At 32.7% G+C, this 19,331-nt stretch overlaps 2 protein-coding genes across 2 annotated transcripts; both read left to right on the forward strand.

The window, feature by feature from the left end:
• Positions 1-1,281: 1,281 nt before the first annotated feature.
• On the forward strand, positions 1,282-7,100 carry LOC142606162 (uncharacterized). The gene is made up of 7 exons (XM_075777557.1): positions 1,282-2,034; positions 2,873-3,292; positions 3,470-3,682; positions 3,821-4,248; positions 4,695-5,726; positions 6,026-6,292; positions 6,680-7,100. The coding sequence occupies exons 1-7, from the start codon at positions 1,282-1,284 to the stop codon at positions 7,098-7,100; spliced, it is 3,534 nt and encodes a 1,177-aa protein (XP_075633672.1).
• A 7,223-nt stretch (positions 7,101-14,323) lies between these two features.
• Positions 14,324-18,388, forward strand: LOC142605672 (uncharacterized). The gene is made up of 5 exons (XM_075777101.1): positions 14,324-15,076; positions 15,182-15,493; positions 15,625-15,961; positions 16,547-16,657; positions 17,874-18,388. Exons 1-5 carry the CDS (start codon positions 14,738-14,740, stop codon positions 17,981-17,983), a joined length of 1,209 nt encoding a protein of 402 aa, XP_075633216.1. The 5' UTR covers positions 14,324-14,737; the 3' UTR covers positions 17,984-18,388.
• Positions 18,389-19,331: the final 943 nt, after the last annotated feature.

A 19,331-nucleotide genomic window follows, 5' to 3' on the forward strand; every position in this document is an offset into this window, starting at 1 on the left:
ATTTGTGGCCCTATAATACAAATAAGCTGCAATTTCGTTCTAAACGGTGTGTGTTTTTGGGTTACTCTCTTCATCATCAAGGATATCAATGTCTTGATCCAAGCACTGGTCGTGTCTATTTATCCCGTCATGTTATTTTTGATGAGTCTTCATTCCCATTTCAAGAGACCATTAACATTGTTTCTGCAAAGAAGGGCCCCCTGGAATCTTTGAGACCTACACTAGAAATGATTCAGCTACCTTCACTACATACACCACCTTCTTGTTCTAGACCTCCACCCACTTCTCCTACTATACCTCAAACTCCTCAAATACCTACCCCACCAGACACACCTATAGCTTATCATCCCAACCCCACTATACCACTTACTTCTGCATCTTTCATTCCAAATCCATTACCACCTAATCCCACATCACAAACTCTCCCAGAAAATTCCTCCCACTCCATGGTCACTAGAAGAAAAGATGGAATTTGCAAACCCAATCCAAAATATGCAATGAATGTGGTATATGATTCTCATTTGATTGAACCCACCTGTTATAGCCAAGCAGTTAAACATGCAGAATGGCGTCATGCTATGGGGGCTGAATTTAATGCCTTGCAACGGAATGGCACTTGGTCATTGGTCCCTCCTCGCTCAAATATGAACATCTTGCCTAATAAGTGGGTGTTTTAAAATCAAGAAACGATTTGATGGTACTATTGAGCACTATAAAGCGTGTCTTGTAGCAAATGGTTTTCATCAAAAAGAAGGGCTTGATTATACAGAGACTTTTAGTCCAGTTGTGAAACACTCCACTATTCGCATTGTTCTTGCTTTAGCCATTCATCAAAAATGGCCTATTCGACAATTGGATGTTCAGAATGTATTTCTCCGTGGCCAATTATCTGAGGAAGTGTATATGCGTCAACCTTCTGGGTTCATTGATCCTAATTATCCACACCATGTCTGCAAGTTTCATAAGTCTCTCTATGGCTTAAAACAAGCTCCTCGACAATGGTTTCAACGATTTTCTGATTATTTAGAGGAGCTCGGTTTTTGTGAGTCTAAAGCTGATTACTCCCTCTTCACATTTCGTAAGGGTGCTTTGATCATTATTCTACTTATTTATGTTGATGATATTTTGATCACAGGGAATAGTTCATCTCATATTTTCCAGCTTATACAGTACCTTGGGAAACTGTTTTCTATGAAGGATTTAGGTACTTTGCATTATTTCCTTGGTCTTGAGGCCATATACAGTTCTGGTGGTTTATACCTAACTTAAACAAAAAATATCATGGATCTATTACATCGCACAAAGTTTCAGGATGTCAAGCCTATTTCTTCTCTTGCTCATACTGGACGTAAATTAAGCCTTTATGATGGAGATCCTCTTCCTGATCCTACTGAATCTCGTAGTGTTGTTGGGGCGCTACAATATTTGACACTCACTCCTCCTGATATCGCTTTTGCAGTAAACCAAGTGTGTCAATTCATGCATCAGCCTACCACAACTCAATGGATTGTTGTCAAAAGAATATTGTGTTATTTGAAGAGCACTCCTACTCATGGTCTGTTTTATCAACCTGGTTCTCTACGTTTAGAAGCCTATTCCGATGCTGATTATGCTGGAAATCTGGATGATCGTCACTCTACTGGTGGCTACTGTATTTATCTTGGATATAATCCCATATCTTGGAGTGCCAAGAAACACCGTACTGTATCTCGCTCAAGCACAGAAGCAGAATACCGTCAATTGGCATATACTGCAGTTGAGATTTCATGGCTGCGATCATTGTTCAAAGATTTGGGTGTCTCTCTTTCAACTCCACTTATTTGGTGTGACAATATTAGTTCCATCTCTTTAGCCTCAAACCCGGTGTTTCATGCACGCACTAAACATTTGGAAGTAGATTACCATTATGTGCATGATAAGGTTGTTCGCAAGGAGTTGGATGTTCGCTACATTTGTACTACAGATCAGGTAGCAGACGTGTTCACCAAAGGGCGTTCTTCTGCCCGTTTCAAATTATTGGCCAACAAGCTTATGGTACGCTTTTGTCCCATTAGCTTGCAGGGGTGTGATAATCATAAGGCTGATGTGTCTACTTCAGAGTCAAATACTGCCAGCCAAGAGTCCAAACATATTGCCATAAAAGAATCCAATTCAAATTCAAATACTTGCCAAACATAAGTGATACTCTCCTCCGTAGCACATCCTTTGATTCTAGCTGATTCTCTATAAATGTAAATCTGCTGTAATTATATTCTCTACAATTTAGGGAAGTTTGTCTATAATCTTTTAGTATTAATACAAAGCAAGACACGCCTAACTTGGTGTGGTTTTTCAACCCAACATAAACTCTATACTATCTATTCCTTTAGTTTAGCTTAAGTTAAGTGTGAAGTGTGTGGATGGCACGTGTGAAGGAGTTGGTTAGTTGTTAGCTTTTGGAGGAAAAATCTGTTAGTTAGTTACCCTCTGTTTTTCATTTCAATTGTATATATAATTGTATTACTCTCTTTATCCTACATGGGCATGATCAATGGAGAGAGCTCTCAGGATCAAGAACAAGTTCTAGTTGATTGATGGATCTATTTCTCTGACTTTAGCTATGGAGAAAGTTCCCATCTTGGTTTAAAGCTGGGCATGATGCAATGACATTGTGGTTTCTTGGATCATCAATTGCGTTTCTCCCAAAATTGCAACTAGCATGGTGTATCACAATACTGCTAAGGAAGTTTGGAAGAAGCTTCAAAACATGTTTTCTCAATGGAATGGACCTAGGGTTTATCAATTTCAGAAGGATCTTGCAAGCCTATCTCAAGGGGAGCTTTTTATGAGTGATTATTTCACTAATCTCTCAATCTTGTGGGGTGAAATATAGAATTATGAACCAATTCCTCTATGTTCATGTGAGAAATGTGTGACTCATGTGAATGAGAAGATTTCCAATCTTCATCACAGAGAAGCAATTATGCAGCTTTTGATGGGTCTCAATGATTCTTTCTCTCACATTCGAGGCCAAATTCTGTTAATGGATCCTATTCCATCAGTTGACAAGGTGTACTCCTTGTTGATTCAAGATGAAAAACAAAGATCAGTTGGTCAAGGTAGCACCAATGGACCTTTTGTTGAATCCACAGCTCTTGTAGCTAAGGTAATGAATCTTGATTCAAAGACCTTCAAGAAAGTGAAGGAGAAGCCTGCTTGCAGCCATTGTGGATTGCGTGGTCACATTGTGGAGAAGTGTTACAAACTTCATAGTTATCCTCCTAGATACAAATCCAAGCTGAGGGCCAATCAAGTTTCATCCCTTGACATTTTTCAAGAGCCTATTGCTGCTACCACACAACAACCTTTTCCTTTTACATTGGAGCGATGCTAGAAGATACTTGCTATAATTGGAGGCACTGATGCTCAAAATAACATTGTTGCTATGGCTAATAATGTCTCTTCTTTCAATTAAGCTTCATCTTCTCAGTTCACACCACTAGCAGGTAATCTCAAGCATTCCATATTTTCTACAGCACTTGTGAATAGAACTGCTTTTGGTAATGACACATGGGTCATGGATACAAGTGCAAGTGATCATATAGTCTATTTTGTCACACTTTTTCAATCATACACCATTGTTTCTCATTGTGTTGTTGAGTTACCTAATGGTGAATCTACTCATGTCACTCACATTAGAATTGTTAGACTTTTTAATCCTCTTATTCTTTAACATGTTCTTTGTGTTTCTTCTTTTTCATTCAACCTCTTATCTGTCAGTCAACTCAATCAAAGATTGCCTTTGTGTCTTGTCATTTTGTCTCAATTTTGTTTAATTCAGGACCTTTCTTGTTGGAAGACGATTGGAGTGGGTGAAGTCCAAAATGGTCTGTACTTGATACAGAAATCCAATTCTAGGACTGCACCTTCTCTGTCAGATCATCTTTCTACCAAAAAGCCTTCCAAGCCAACTTTTTCCACTTCTGTTTCAAATAAAGATATGTCAATTCAGTGGCATTTTAGATTAAGGCATCCTTCTATGAGTAGAATGACAGTTTTACAAAGTGTATTGCCTTCTTTTTCTGCCAAATGTACTGATGTTTGTACCATTTGCCCTTTGGCTAAGCAAAAAAGAATGTCTTTTCCTTCTTATAACAATTTGTGTAATGAACTTTTCTCTTTGATTCATGTGGATGTATGGGGTCCATATTCTATCTGTACTCATGATGGTTTTAAGTTTTTCTTTACCATTGTTGATGATGCCACTAGGTCTACTTGGGTGTATCTCATGAAAGCTAAATCTGATGTTGAGCATCTTTTAATCTTATTTTATAACATGATTCTCACCTAATTTGACACTGATATTGAGGCAATCAGATCTAACAATGCTCCTGAATTTTCCTTACTTGATCTCTATAATGCTCATGGTATTGAACATCAGAAGAGTTGTGCTTATACACCACAGCAGAACTCTGTGGTTGAAAGAAAGCATTAACATTTTCTGAATGTTGCTAGATTCCCTAAACTTTAGTCTAATCTGCCTTTAGTTTATTGGGGTGCTTGCATCCTCACTGCTGCCTATCTCATTAATAGATTGCCTGTACCCTTGTTACATCATAAATCTCCTTTTGAGCATCTGTTTCATAAACAACCTTCTTTCAATCATCTTAGAGTGTTTGGTTGTTTGTGTTTTGTCTCTATACTGCTGTTCATAGGTTGAAGTTTGATTCTAGAGCCATTCCTTATGTTTTCCTTGGTTATCCTTTCAATATAAAAGGTTACAAGGTTCGTAATCTTCACACTAGGAAGATTTCTGTCTCTAGGGATATTATTTTTCATGAATCTATATTTCCTTTCTCTTCTTCTTACAAGTCCTTGTTATTTGACTCACCTCCTTTGTCATTGCCGTTACCTAATTCCTTTGATCCTTTTTTTTATCCTTCATCTCGTCATAAGTCTGTTTCTACAGAAGCACCTCCACTTGGTCCCATCTCTCCTAGCTCTCATGCTACCAATCATTCTGAAGACTCATCTACACCTCCATCTTCCATTTTAATTGGTTCTTTACCAATTCCTTTAGATTCTTTGGATTCTACTGTTCCACCTGCTCAATCTAGTCCTCTAGATTCTAATGTTCCACTCATTCAGTCCACTTCCCTTCCTGTTGATCCACATGGCCAGTCTCCTTTATCTGCTCAACCTGCACAGTCCCCTTCTGATCAGCCTCCACAGTCCACCACTCCTCCCTCTATACACCCTCTTAGGAAATCCACTAGGATTAGTCATAAACCTGCCTACTTAGATGCTTATCAGTGTCATAAGGTTTCTTCTAATCTAGTGTCTCAGGTTCCTTCCACCACTGCCTTCCCTATATCTTCATATTTGTCCTCCCACAAATTATCACCTAAACACTTGCATTTTTTTAATATGATTTCCTCCATCGCGGAGCCCAAATTTTATCACCAAGCAATTCAACATCCCAAGTGGAGGGAAGCTATGGCAATTGAGATATCTACCCTTGAAGCTAACCATACTTGGACCTTCACTCCCCTTCCACCTCATAAGAAGACTATTGGTTGCAAATGGGTGTATAAGGTGAAGTACAAGTTTGATGGGAGTGTGGAGAGGTATAAGGCTAGATTAGTAGCTAAGGGTTTCACTCAAAAGGAGGGTCTTGGTTACCTTGAGACTTTTTCTCCTGTTACAAAATTGGTTTCTGTCAAATGCATTCTTGCCATGGCTGCTGTGTAAGGTTGGCATCTTTGTCAACTAGATGTCAACAATGCCTTCCTTCATGGTGACTTGAAGGAAGAGGTGTATATGGACCTTCCACTAGGCTTCCACAGCAAGGGGGGGATGGTGTGTAAACTTACTAAATCCTTATATGGTTTGAAACAAGCTTCCAGGAAATGGTTTGCCAAATTCTCCACTGCTTTACTCTTACTTGGATTCACACAATCTAGGCTGACTATTCTTTGTTTACTAAGAGGACTTCCACTTCTTTCATTTCTCTTTTGGTGTATGTTGATGATATTTTAATTGCTAGTGACAATAAGCAGGCAGTGGATGAGTTAAAGGTTTTACTAGATCAGCAATTCAAGTTAAAAGATTTAGGTGATTTGAAGTTCTTTTTGGGTCTTGAAGTGGCAAGGATAGCTAATAGTATCAATTTATGTCAACGAAAATATACATTGGAACTATTAAGTGATGCTGGCATGCTGGGGTGTAAACCAGCAAAGATACCAATGGACCCAAACCTCAAACTCAGTAAATATGAGGGCAAAGAATTACAAGATCCTAGTTCTTATAGGAGGTTAGTAGGAAGACTCTTGTATCTAACAATAACCAGACCTAATATCGCCTTTGTTGTGCATAGATTGAGCCAATTTATGGCACATCCTAGAGAAGCACATCTCAATGTAGCCAATAAGATCTTACAGTATCTCAAAGCAACAACAAGTTAAGGATTGTTCTTTTCAAGTAAGTTAGAATTGCGCCTAAAGGACTTTGCAGATGCGGATTGGACTTCCTGTCCTGACTCCAGAAGATTAGTAACTGGTTTTTGTGTTTTCTTTGGTGAGTCTTTGATCTCATGGAAGTCCAAGAAGTAACAAACCGTGTCACAATCCTCAGCAGAGTCAGAATATAGAGCCATGGCAGTAGCAGTTTGTGAGGTGATTTGGTTTTTATATTTGCCCAGTGATATTCAAATAAGGCATCCTCAGGTTGCTTTGTTATTTTGTGACAGCCAAGCAACCCTTCACATAGGTGCAAATCTGGTGTTTCATGAAAGAACCAAACACATTGAGGTTGACTGTCACCTTGTGAGAGACAAAGTTTTGGAAGATTATATCAGAATGCTACATGTTAGAACTAATTCACAAATTGCAGATTTGTTGACAAAGGCTTTAAATGCATTCCAGTTTTCTTTGCTTGTGTCCAAGTTGATTATGGTCAATATACATGCCCCTCTTCCACTTGAGGGGGGTGTCAAGATACTAAGAAGACTGATAGAATCAAAGATCAAGGAAAGAAGAAACACAGATCAAGCAGTCAGGCCTAAACGACAGAGTTCATGTATAAATGTTATGAAGCATAGCATAAAACGGCATGTAGTTTAGTTTAAGTTAAGTGTGAAGTGTGTGGATGACACGTGTGAAGGAGTTGGTTAGTTTGTTAGCTTTTGGAGGGAAAATCTGTTAGTTAGTTACCCTCTGTTTTTCATTTAAATTGTATATATAATTGTATCACTCTCTTTCTAATCAATGCATACGGAAATTCATTCCAATATTCTCTGTTTTCCTAATAAATTTAAAGGATTAACAGGACAACAAGTTTGCAAGAAAGTTAAATGATTCCAAACTAACCATAGGACATCAATGAGAAACAACAAATTGAAATAAATTGGAAGACTTTGAAATCTACTGAACTAGCAACTAAGAACTTGCTATGAATCTTATAGATTTCAAAAGTAACAATTACAATAATCAACTTACTGGCATGAACTTAATATAAGGATCCCACAAACTAAAATAAAATACAATATGTGTAGAGACATCTTTGTAAAGTAGTGTATTCGACATCAGAAACAGGTTATCTGTTTATATTTGAGGTCTATGGAGTTTACCAACAATTACTGACAATTATCAATATATAGTTTCATCTCTTCAGTGGAACTTTTCCTTGTATTTTAATGACACGTGTCTCGATTTCAGGCATTATCCAAGATTTGAACTATCATTATTCTCTGATTTAGCATGTTTTCCCTGTGTGCTCTCTCTTTACACGAGTTGCAACCCTATTTCTCCATTTGTTACTCTATTGGCGAGTTAATATTTTTATATATTTTATCCAACAAGTTTTTCTTGTTTTTTTCTCTAGGCACAATGATGATTTTTCGTCGTTTAGGCTTATGAAGAAATGAACAAAATTAGATATGTTTAGCTCTAGTATAGCCTGCTTTTGCTTTTAAAAGTTGCGCATAAGGTGCTTTATGTAGGTGCACAAAGCATGTTTAAAAAGAAGAACTAATTCTTTTCAAATAGAAATCGGATTTCAAACCACTGAATTTTTTCTCAATCTAAATTACTTATTGCTCAAGCAAGTTTTGTCAGATGTAGCATAATTGTGACATCTTGAAATGGTCATATTTCTCTCATTTCAAATCCAAATTGGATCAAACTTTTATCCATTTTGAAGCTTCGAATGTTTACTTTCCAATGAATCAAGCTTGCCTTAGAAGTTCATTACGGTTCAAATGATATGGGGGTAAAAGATCATCAGTTTTGTTTTTAATTTCATTCTTTGCATAGATTGAAACTTTGTCATATTTGGGCAATTTTTTACCCAAAATTAACCTAAACATAACTTTATTAATACAACCCAATTTTCACATGTCACATCTTTAAACCCTAACATATATGATCGGTGCTAATCCACTCAATTATGCCTTTTTCTTTAAAAATAAATTGATCGGATAATATTTTTTGGTTTGGACAAAAAGACCTAAACTAATGTGTTTTCAAAATTTTGGGATGATATACAAACTATATAAAGTCTAGGAAAAAAAAACTAATTTTGTCAATGATATTTGTATTCCATGTGAAAGAAAAGTAGACAAAATCACATTATATTTTATATTTTATATATACATTGAAAATAGCGATCGAAAATTTTGAAATTTAATTTAATCTTAAATATAATTAATATGGATGGAAAGTAGGTTTTCATTAGTATGAAAGAGTATTTATGGAGATATTTTTCATCTATGTAGATAATTTATTTTAGATTTGATTTGAGTAGATATTTTTGTTTGCCTTTATACTATCAATTGTCACAAAAAAAAAAAAAAAAATTACTCTTGCAATAAATTTATACGAATTTGATATATTGGAAAAATTAACCTAAAAATGTACCCATACTAAAAATAAAAAATAAAAAGATCATGGGTTTGTTATATGTTAGGAGCAGCAAGGAGAGAGTTTAAAGTTAAATCTCAAAAGAATTGAAAGCAATAATCAAACAGCTAGAGAGATTATGAGATATATAATTGACTGAAGCAAAGGTTCACTTGATAGAGAAAGAGAGGTGCTATAGAGGGGTTTATAATTGGAGATAGCTTAAGGTTATGTGAATACAAATGAGAGAGATTCTCAAAAAAAGAAAAGAAAAAAAGAATACAAATGAGAGAGAGAGAGAGAGAGAGAGAGAGAGAGAGAGCGAACATGACTTAAGGTACCATAATAATAATAATACAAAAATATCTGAAATGTCGTTACGAGATTTACATGCAAAGGTTCATTAGACATATTAATTTAGGTTTAAAATTTAAAAAAAAAAATTAGATTATAAAATATAATTCACCATTAAACTATTGGTAAAAGGTCAAATCTCTGTGAACGACATCCCATAAAGATTTACTAAAAATAAAATGTACCACTTTGCTTGGTTATTTAGACAAAGTAAATTTTAAAATGTGATTAGATTCTCTAAGAATGGAAGACCCAATGAAGGGACACACTTACTCTTGTTTCATATTATTTGCTTTCTTTTTCGGTTTTGCAATCAAACATCACCAATATACACTCAATCATCTTCTAGGTCCCATAATTTAAATCCTCACTCCACTCCTATGACAGTGGCAGATTACACAGTTTTGTCATTATCTACTCCATATTTTTTTAATTAAGTTTGGCCCCAAACTTTTTGTTGCGATCAAATTTCAAATATTAAGATGTTTCGTTTTTTCACTCATTCGGTCACTCATTTAGTCCTCACCGATTCCAAAATTAAATCTGCAGACTTTGTTGACTATGAATGGCTAATAAAATTGTAAGAAAAACCTTGGTAGCTAGTAGTCCACCACCGCCGGTTTTACATTAATGAAAAGCTTGCAATGCTCATTGTCATGGGAAGTTAACAAAACAAAGATAGATATTTCTTCTCCCCTAAATTGCCCACGTGTCATTTGTCTTTTATGGCCGTTTTATTTCACTTTCTTTATTTTTTTTATTTTTTATTTTTTATCATTTCCTTTGAGAGTGTGGAAGGACTATTTAAGGAGGCAAATTAGTGGATGAGTCAATCATATGGCTCATGTAATAAACAAATCTTAGTATATCATCAAAAAAGAAAAGAAAAGAAAATCTTACCAAAGATTTCATTTATCTTAAGGTCTTATTACTTAGCTATCAGTTTTTGATATTTTCAATGGATATGGCCTTAAATCCATCTCTTTCCCAACTATCAAAGTATTGATTAAAAGTATGGGTATCATTTATAGTATATATAAAACCAAAGCAATTTAACTTTTGGTTTACCTTATAATTTTGTGACTTAAATAATTGAAGTCTCACAATTTTATACTTCATTATTTTAATATATATATATATAATTAAATTTAAATACTATTTTACATTTAAACCATTCAATCGAATCTTGGCATGTCATATTTTTTTTTTTTAATTCTAAAATATATAGTTCTGTATACAAACAAAATCATAATAAATGCCTAATTCTAAAATATATAGTTCTGCTAACAAACATAATCGTAATAAATTACTATTAATAACTACCATAAATATCATATTTCATATTTAGACAACTAAAATGAAAGAAAAAAAAAATCACATTATGTTCATGAATAACAACGAGGTTGGGTGGGATCAACTCATATATGTTTCGTCCTAGCTCTATCTTTTCTTTGAGGTGGGGAATACTCGTGAGAGGTAAGAGTTCAGCAAGTTGGAGATGTTTAATTAATCCTAATGAGATAGTTCTAATATTGATGAGATGAAGATAAAACATATCGGAAACAGTGAGCCCAAGAATACTAAGAGAGAATGAGAGACAAGTATTTTAGAGATGGCAATAGTGTATTTTTTTAAAAAAATCATAACTAGGATATGTGTAGAGAAGATTAAATATGTATGAATAATTTAAATATATATCGAATAAAATTTTTAATATATACATTCGGGATAGGACGTGCAAAACCCATTCCCACCCCATCACCTTTATGGGGTGGGAAAAATCCACTCGAGGCGGAGTAGCATAGGATGGATTAGGCAGAGCACGACATTTTTTTAATCCCTAATTATATTAAAATTCTCGTGCATCACATGAGTTACAAAGTAGTTTAACTTAATTAATAAAATTTTCTTTCTCAAAAAATAATAATAATAAAATTTTTTATTATCATCATGAATTTAAATAGTGAGATTTATCATGAATATAAAAGAAAAGAGTATTATATTACTTTACTCGGAGAGTACTTAAGAATTACTCGCAATTACAATACATGGAAAGTGAATAAGGGAAAATTATTAGATAAAGCCAAAAAGTATCTTCTAAAAAAAAAAGGGTAAACACGAAGTACGCTAATGTAATGCTCTTTCATTACATATTCATGATAAATTCTACTTTAAATTTAATTTGTGAAATTCATTATAAATATGAGTGAGTAAATATCATATTATTATACTCCGAGAGTACTTAATTAATTTTTTATTATTAGAAAAGATATTTTTCGTGTGAAGTGTCAAAGTTCCCCCCTTTTGTTTATGGCTGTTATATTAGAGCATCCACAGTAGTGGAGCTAAAAATTTAGCAATTTAACTCCACCAAAAGTTACTTTATTTATTTTACCTACACACATGCTGCAGCAGTGGATCTATTTTAGCTTTCAACACAATAAAATAATATAAACATCACAATAAAATAATATATCTACCACAATAAAATAATACATCTCACTATAATAAAAACACCACAATAAAAAGGTAATGTGAACACAAAATAAAAAATTAATTTTTTTTTAGCTCTCATGAACAATGCACATCTATAGATAGATGTGCAAAGAATGAATAAAAAAAATATGATTTAAACTCCATCATCTTCTTTTTGGTATTTTGGTGGAGCTAAAATAGCTATATAGCTATTTAGCTCCACTGCTGCAAGTGCTCTAATATATCTTTTCGTTGTCTCAAGGGACTAGGGAGCAAATTGGATAATTAATTCAATCAAACAGTTTTTTTTTTGAGAAAGCAATCAAACAGTTAATGCTATAAACAAATCTTAAAATGATTGGTAAAACTTTATCGTTATCAAATGAGATACTTCGGAGTTGGACTTGGGACTGGATCTCACTCGCACAAGGTGAGATAGATTATGAAGATGAATGGGACTGTCTCTTATGTATTGTATGCCGACCGCAATGTTTTGGTCCGGTCAATTTTATTTGGTTCTGTGTGTCTCTTTTTATTTTTATTTTTTTTGGTGAACACCTCTCTTTTTATTTTCAGTTTCTTAAAAATACATTTATATATCCCGTTTAAACACAATCTTATCAAATTTTCGAGTTTTTCAAATCATATTTTTTGGTAACAATATCGTAAACATAACTTGAATTTTAATTGAAGTCCAATTATGAGCCAAGTATCTCATTTAATTTTTAATTTTTGTGATAAGTGAATTATTGATTGTAAAAATTGAAGAGTTTAAATCCAATAAAATTCCAAATTGAATTTAAATTAGAGTTCAATTTTGCGCTATGCATCCATCTAATTTTTTATTTTTGTTGCAAGTGAATTATTAGGTGCAAAAATTGAAGAATCTAAATCAAATTAAATTCTAAATCATGCACACGTATAATGAGAAGCCATTACATATTTTAGAAATTTATGTTTTAAAAAATATGTAAGTTAATATCATGTATAATTTCAACCACTTCTAAAAAAAATTGTATAATTTGAATCGTATAATTGTAGTTGTTTTTCATTATACTCATACATATGTATAGGATTACACACTAATTATAATTTAAAAAACTAAGAAATTAGCCAAAATCGACTAAGAGTATATTTCTTTGACAACTTTTTTTTTTTTAGGGGGTTCTTTGACAACTTAAACTAACAAATTTTGTTATGCACTTCAGCGTTTAGTTAGTTTGGATTGAATAAGTAAACCATACTCTAACTTGGAAATCAAATCCAAATTATTTGATTGGTCTGTTTAGGATGATAACTCGTTTTCATGAAATTATTTTACCTAAAAAATAATATAAATAAAAATAAAGTTATAAATATATTAATAGGGAAAATAAATTGAGTTTTAAGTTATTCAAACACTCGCTCAGCCCATTATTTGGTTTGATTGGAACTTTAGGATATACCCGAAAACCATGTTGCACCCTATAATGTACCACCCACTTTGACAAAAAGTACGACCTTGCTGCTCCATTTTTTTGTGGGTGTGCGGCCGACTGGCCGTTTGTAGTATACCTCTTTTAGGCCTACTTGCTAAGATCAAGTTGCCCATTTGAGGTCATTTGTATAATGACTCAGGACCTTATACATAACCTATGGTTTTTTTTTTTTTTTTTGAGAAAAAATTATATTTTTAATGATATTTTTGACTCCAATGATATTTTTAAACTAAAACTTATATTTTCAAAAGTTTCAAACTAAATATTTAAATTTAAAATTGTCACATTTAGATCCGATTGGTTTTGCTTATTTTTATTCTAAAAGGAAATATACGGGTTTTAAATTACATTTTTTAAAGTATAATTATATTTTAAAAAGAAATAAAAAAAATTAACTGATTATTTTATGAAAATAAATTTAAGTTTTGAAAAAAGAGTCTTGATTTTTTTGTTTTTTAAAGTTTTATTTTGGATTTAGTTATTTTAATCGATAAGATTTTGGATTGAATTTTTTAAATTGATAAGATTTTAAAAGTTCAACATTCAAAATTTTTTTTTGTTGATATTTCAATATTAAAAGGAATAATTTGAATATTAGATGTTTCCAATTAAAAATATATTTAAAAAAAATGCAAAATGAGTAACAAGACTCTTGACCACAATTTAACTTAAAACTAACAAAATTTTAGAGAATAATATATTACATTATTTATTTTTGCCAAAGATAACATTATTTAACTTTGAAACATTTTATTTTTTATAGTTAAATTTGAAACTGTAGTTTTAAATACAACATTTAAAAAAAAATACAACATTTTAAAAGTTAATTTATCAAAAAAAATAAATTTTATTTTAAAAGAAAAAAAAAATCAAACAAATGGCAGGTGAATTGTACAGCTGGCTGAATGTACGGTCCAACTACTAAAGCCGAACTCTGAGGAAGAACAGACCAAACCTTTCAGAGACTCGGTGAATGTGGAACCCAACCCCACCCTACCTTAATACGGCAAAATCCCCCATATTCATTTATGTCTAATCTATCTTTATAGGGCTCTGTCTCTCACTGTGTATGTCCCTTCTCAACCTCCTATACTTATTGCTTTTATATATATATATATATATATATATATATATATAGCTCTGCGCTTAACGAAACCCCTATTAAATATATAGTACTATAAACTATTAACAGCCCGTTTGGAAAGGGTACTTCAAGCACATTTTTGAATATTTTTGAATATATTTATACATTTTTTTTAAACATTTTTTTACAAATATATATATTAAAAACACTTAAACAACATTATTTAAATTATCCTACCAAACATTTCCTAACCGTGCCTTTTATTAGGCCGATCACAGTGTTTCTCGACTCTCTTCAGTCACTCTCACACTCTGACCTAGTACTGTTTCCTAGTTCCTACTCCTATATATATTTACTAACAACAACAACAACAACAACAACAGCCACAATCCCAAGCAACTCCAAACTACGCCTGACTTTTTTCTCTCATCATTGCTGTGGCAATTACAAAACTAGCTAGGCTTGTAGTGATGGCTGTTGACCTGTTCAGCTCAGAGTTTCTGCTTCCCTCTCAGTTACTCAGTGATGAGGAAGATATTCTTCTTGTTCCTGAGTCTCTCAAGCCTATCAACCTTCGCAAAGACTCAAGTTGCTATTATAATAAGCCCTGGGAGCCTCCTTCTCATGCTACTACTGAATCGGCTTTCAGTTCCCCTGGTGAGTCGGAACTCGGTTCGGCCGAGACAGACAGTGACAAGGACGAGGATTACATTGCTGAGTTAACTCACCAGATGGCCCAGTACATGCTTCAAGACGATGACAAGAACAAGCACAAAAACTCCCACCAAAGCTTTGAACATTTTGAAAAGGTATTTCATTTTTGGTTAAAGATTTTGTATATTGGTGATGTTTTTCTTCTTGTTTCTAATAAGGCCTAGCACTGATCAGTTTGTGGTTTTATTGTGGTGTTTTAGACATGGGGTTTGACTAGTTCGCCAGAATCAACGTTCTGGTCACCACTGGGTTCGAATCAAGGAAGCCCAGATAGTACTTCTCAGGAACCATCTCCACCACCCACACCAGAGTTTGAAAAAGACCCTTTTCGGGATATCAGTTACGACGTCGTTGGCACGTTGGAGAAGATGTACCTTGATGATTACGAAAAGCCTAAAAAACACCAACATGTTCAAGTGGTTCGGAGCACACCATTGAAGCCAAATGTTGGGTTTAGCTCAAACCAAGCACAGGCTCAACCTCTCACTGACTATCAAATTCGTGCTATCGAGGTAATAATAATAATAAAAAATCTTAAACTTTTTATCTATTGCTCCTTTCTTTTTTCTTTTTTTTTTGGGTACTTGTTTTACCAAGAATTAATGTAATTTATTTTGTTTGGTATTGTTTTTCTTATATGTAGTTCTATAGGTTGCGACAAGAGCGTGTTATGAAGCAACAAGCTAAAGCTTCAGAGCAAAAAGAACAGCACCAGCAGTTTCAGAAGAAAGCTAGATTTTGTAATGGGTTTGGAAATGGAGGAAGAGGTCAGGCTCAGGCTCAGGCTCAGGCTCAGGCTCAGGCTCAGACAAACCCATGGAGTATTCAGGCTCAGAGTCACCCCCAGCAAGTGGGGTCGGGTATGGGGGCGTTTTGCATGGGTGGGTCCGATTCAAGAAAAGGACCATCATGTGGGAGTGGAACTGGTGTTTTCTTGCCTCGTGGAATCTGGTACTCTTCGGAAACACGCAAGAAACCAGGTGCTATGTTTTGTCATTTGGCTATCCTTTTGTTTTGGTTTTTAGTCCTAAATTCGCTATACCTCTAAAAGTTCTAGTTGTTAAGAGTGGTTGGGATTGAAGTGGAATATTTGACCATATTTGATAATTCCAGTTTTGTTTTTGTTGTTTGGTTGTGATTCTGAATTCTAATCTAGAATGGTTGAGATTCCTTTTTAATCTCTAAAATAAAAAAAAATAAAAAAAAAAAGGTTTGATAGTGAGTAGTGACCAAAATTTCAAATATTTTAAGGAGTGTGAACTGGAATCTTCCCCTCTAGTCCATTAGTTTGGCCATTTTTGTTTACATTTTCATCCTAATTTTTTTTTTTAAATGGTGGGGGACCCTCTTGAGATGCCTAGTAGTACTTGAATTATGATTAAGGGAAATGTGAGAAAACGACAAGACCCCTAATTTGGGTTACTAATTATTACTAATTGAATTTTGAGGTTAGAAATAGAATTAGAGAATGAATTTGCTTTTAATTGCTGTCGTCTGTGATGAAATCCTAATAGTAAATAAATTAATAAAAACTGATAGTGTTTGGATTTATGCGTATTGGTCAGGATGCCCCGCTGTTTTTATTCCAGCAAGAGTGGTGCAGGCCCTACAAGTCCACTTTGACCACATGGGTGCGCGGTCTCGAGGCAATACTGCTGGTTTCCCTCCTCAACATGGTACCTAATAAATTCCATTAACTTTTCTCCTTTTCTCGTTAGGTCGTTTTTGTTTTTGAAAAGTCAATGAATGCTAGATCACATTTATTAATAATGGGTTTGGTTAATACGTGTTGTAAGCAATACATTAAGTTATTTATTTTTAAAAATATATATTAAGTTATTTATTTTTAAAAATATTATATAAAAAATTGAAAAAGTTGTAAAATATTTTTAATTTTTAATAATTTTTTTTAAATAATATATTATTGTGAGCCTTTAGATATACGTTAGTAAAATTCATTAATAATTATTTTGAGAAAGTTTTATGATAAAAAAATAATTAATATTTTGACAATATTTTTTATTTTTTTTATAAAAGTGATATTAAAATGTTCTTAAAATAATTTATTAGTAATTACCTTAATTACACGGTTAACATGACCTTTTTTTTTTTCTTAGTACAGTATATAGGTTCCAATAATCTAAGTTGAATTTAATTATTTAAAAAAATATATATAATAGTATTTTTAGGATAGGTTAAGGGTATCGGATCAAAAATTAATTTTCGAAATTAATTATATAAAAAAGTAATTAATTATTTTTTAGAGTTTTTTAAATATATTTTTCATAAAAGTGGTATCAAATTTTTTTTAAATAAACATTAACAAATGTCCTACACGCACCTATTAACCAAACCCTTATATTAATTGATTTAATTTTAAGTTTACTTGGTGAGTTGAGTTTCCCATGCCTTAAGTATGTATTTCGGAGTTTCATTTTGAAATTAATTAAAAAACTTATAATTATGAGTTTAAATTTTATTTAAAAAATCTAACTAACATCATTTAAAAAATGTCATGTTAATGGGTGCTCTTACGGTTGGTTTTTTTTTTTTTTTTCTCAACGGGGCTCTTAGGGTAATTATTATTAAATTATACTAGAAAAACTTTAACACAATTTTTATAAAAAATATAAAAAACTATTAGAAAAATTAATTACTTTATCATTTTTCATAAAAATATTTTTAAAAGAAGTTTCTAAACCATTGCACTTAAAACATCGGTTAACATTTACATTTAAGGAATTTTACCATGTTTTCCCCTATTCTTCGTTCATTCATGATAGAATAAATCTGATTCTTTAAAAAAAAAAAAAAAAAAAAAAAAGAAAAAAAAAAAAGCTCTCACTCTCTCTCTCATGAATAACATGGTGAATCTTATTGGTTTACCTGCAGAAGCTGTGAGTGGGAGAAATGGCTTGAATCTAAAGCAGAAGCGCCAGTCAAGGGCGGTGCCAGCCATGGGTCATCGTGAGATGTGTCTACCTCAAGATTGGACGTATTGAATGTTGAACCTTCCACTCACTCACATGTGCCTTGTTCCTCACCTCTATTCTGTTGCTGATAATGGTGTTTTTGGCAGTTTTTGCCTAAGGATAAAAAGAGAGCAATGTTCAAGACAGAAAAATAAAGAGCAAAACCAAAGACTCATGTCGGGTCAATTACGATACGGAGAATCTGCAATAGATAGTGTAGGAAAGACATACAGATTCTATACTCTAAGGTCTTAATTTAGAGAATGTGTTTTTCTTTTTAGGAGTATTTAGAAATATTAGAAGAAGGAAAAGATTAAATAAAAAAGTTTGTCTTAAAGAGAAGGATACATTCTCTCCGATGATTCTTCCTTATTGCCGGCTGGCAATAGCAAATTATACTAGCAAATAATTCAAGCTTCGGCATTGTTGAGTTCTTGTTCTTTGTGCCCTTTTATACCTCATTTTTCACGAATTATTTTACTTTAATTTTGTCTCTCCGCGAAACTAAACTTGGGTTTAGTTTTTTTTTTTTTGGATTCTCAATTAAATCTAATACTCGCACCGTCCCATTGTTTGTCCAGTTTAGAAAATCCAATTTTATAAGAAATTATCATTTATTGTCTTATCTTTTAAAAATAATTACACTTAAATTATGTTATAAAAAATTTCTATAGTTTAAATTATAAAAAATGTAGTTTTCAGAATTTTGAAATACGAAGTTACCCGTTGGAATAAACTTCTTTTGGATCATTTTTTTTTTATTCTTTTTTTATTTTTACAAACTAAGATGCGATTTACAATTAGTGTTGAATTATTGGGTATTCTGTTCAATAAATAAAATAAAATCAAACCTAAAAAACATACTCCTAATACAATACAAATAATATTGTCTTTCTTTCAAATTCAATCTTAACATTTAAATGATATCTAAAAAATTACTTCTAGTGACCACAATGCGTGTTAAGATTTTTTTTTTTTCTTTTTAAATGCTCTCAAAAATAAAATAGAGGCATAATAGGAAAATTAGTAAACTATAGGCTTCTAATTTTGGAAACAAGTCCCAAAATAGAATATAGAACAAATAATTTGGAACGGAGGAAGTATTACTTTTGTTTCTATGAACAAATGACATAATAATCGAATTAAGTGTACTAAGAAAATTTTATTATTTTTTATACATTGGTCAATATATTTTAATGATTCAATTTAATTGAGAAACTTAAGATATAAAACTTAAGTAATAACAGTATTTAAAATTTTTTTCTACTTTCACAATTCAAGAGTGTATCTCACCCACTTGGAAGTATAAATTGCAAATCTTATCTGATTTAGTACTTGGTTCTTCTGGCATAATCCACTATGTTTCTTCAATAATTTA

The sequence above is a fragment of the Castanea sativa genome, chromosome 8 (genome assembly GCF_040712315.1).
Source record: "Castanea sativa cultivar Marrone di Chiusa Pesio chromosome 8, ASM4071231v1".
Lineage (NCBI taxonomy): Eukaryota > Viridiplantae > Streptophyta > Magnoliopsida > Fagales > Fagaceae > Castanea > Castanea sativa.

What these genes read in the sequence shown, in the direction of transcription:
- LOC142605672 (XM_075777101.1), top strand. Translation starts at nt 14,738, where the DNA reads ATGGCTGTTGACCTGTTCAGCTCAGAGTTTCTGCTTCCCTCTCAGTTA. An exon ending in GCTTTGAACATTTTGAAAAG is followed by an intron (nt 15,077 to 15,181) that starts GTATTTCATTTT and finishes GTGGTGTTTTAG; the next exon opens with ACATGGGGTTTGACTAGTTC. An exon ending in TGGTTTCCCTCCTCAACATG is followed by an intron (nt 16,658 to 17,873) that starts GTACCTAATAAA and finishes GTTTACCTGCAG; the next exon opens with AAGCTGTGAGTGGGAGAAAT.
- LOC142606162 (XM_075777557.1), top strand. Translation starts at nt 1,282, where the DNA reads ATGGATCTATTACATCGCACAAAGTTTCAGGATGTCAAGCCTATTTCT. An exon ending in ATGTCACTCACATTAGAATT is followed by an intron (nt 3,683 to 3,820) that starts GTTAGACTTTTT and finishes TGTTTAATTCAG; the next exon opens with GACCTTTCTTGTTGGAAGAC. An exon ending in GATCCTAGTTCTTATAGGAG is followed by an intron (nt 6,293 to 6,679) that starts GTTAGTAGGAAG and finishes ATATTTGCCCAG; the next exon opens with TGATATTCAAATAAGGCATC.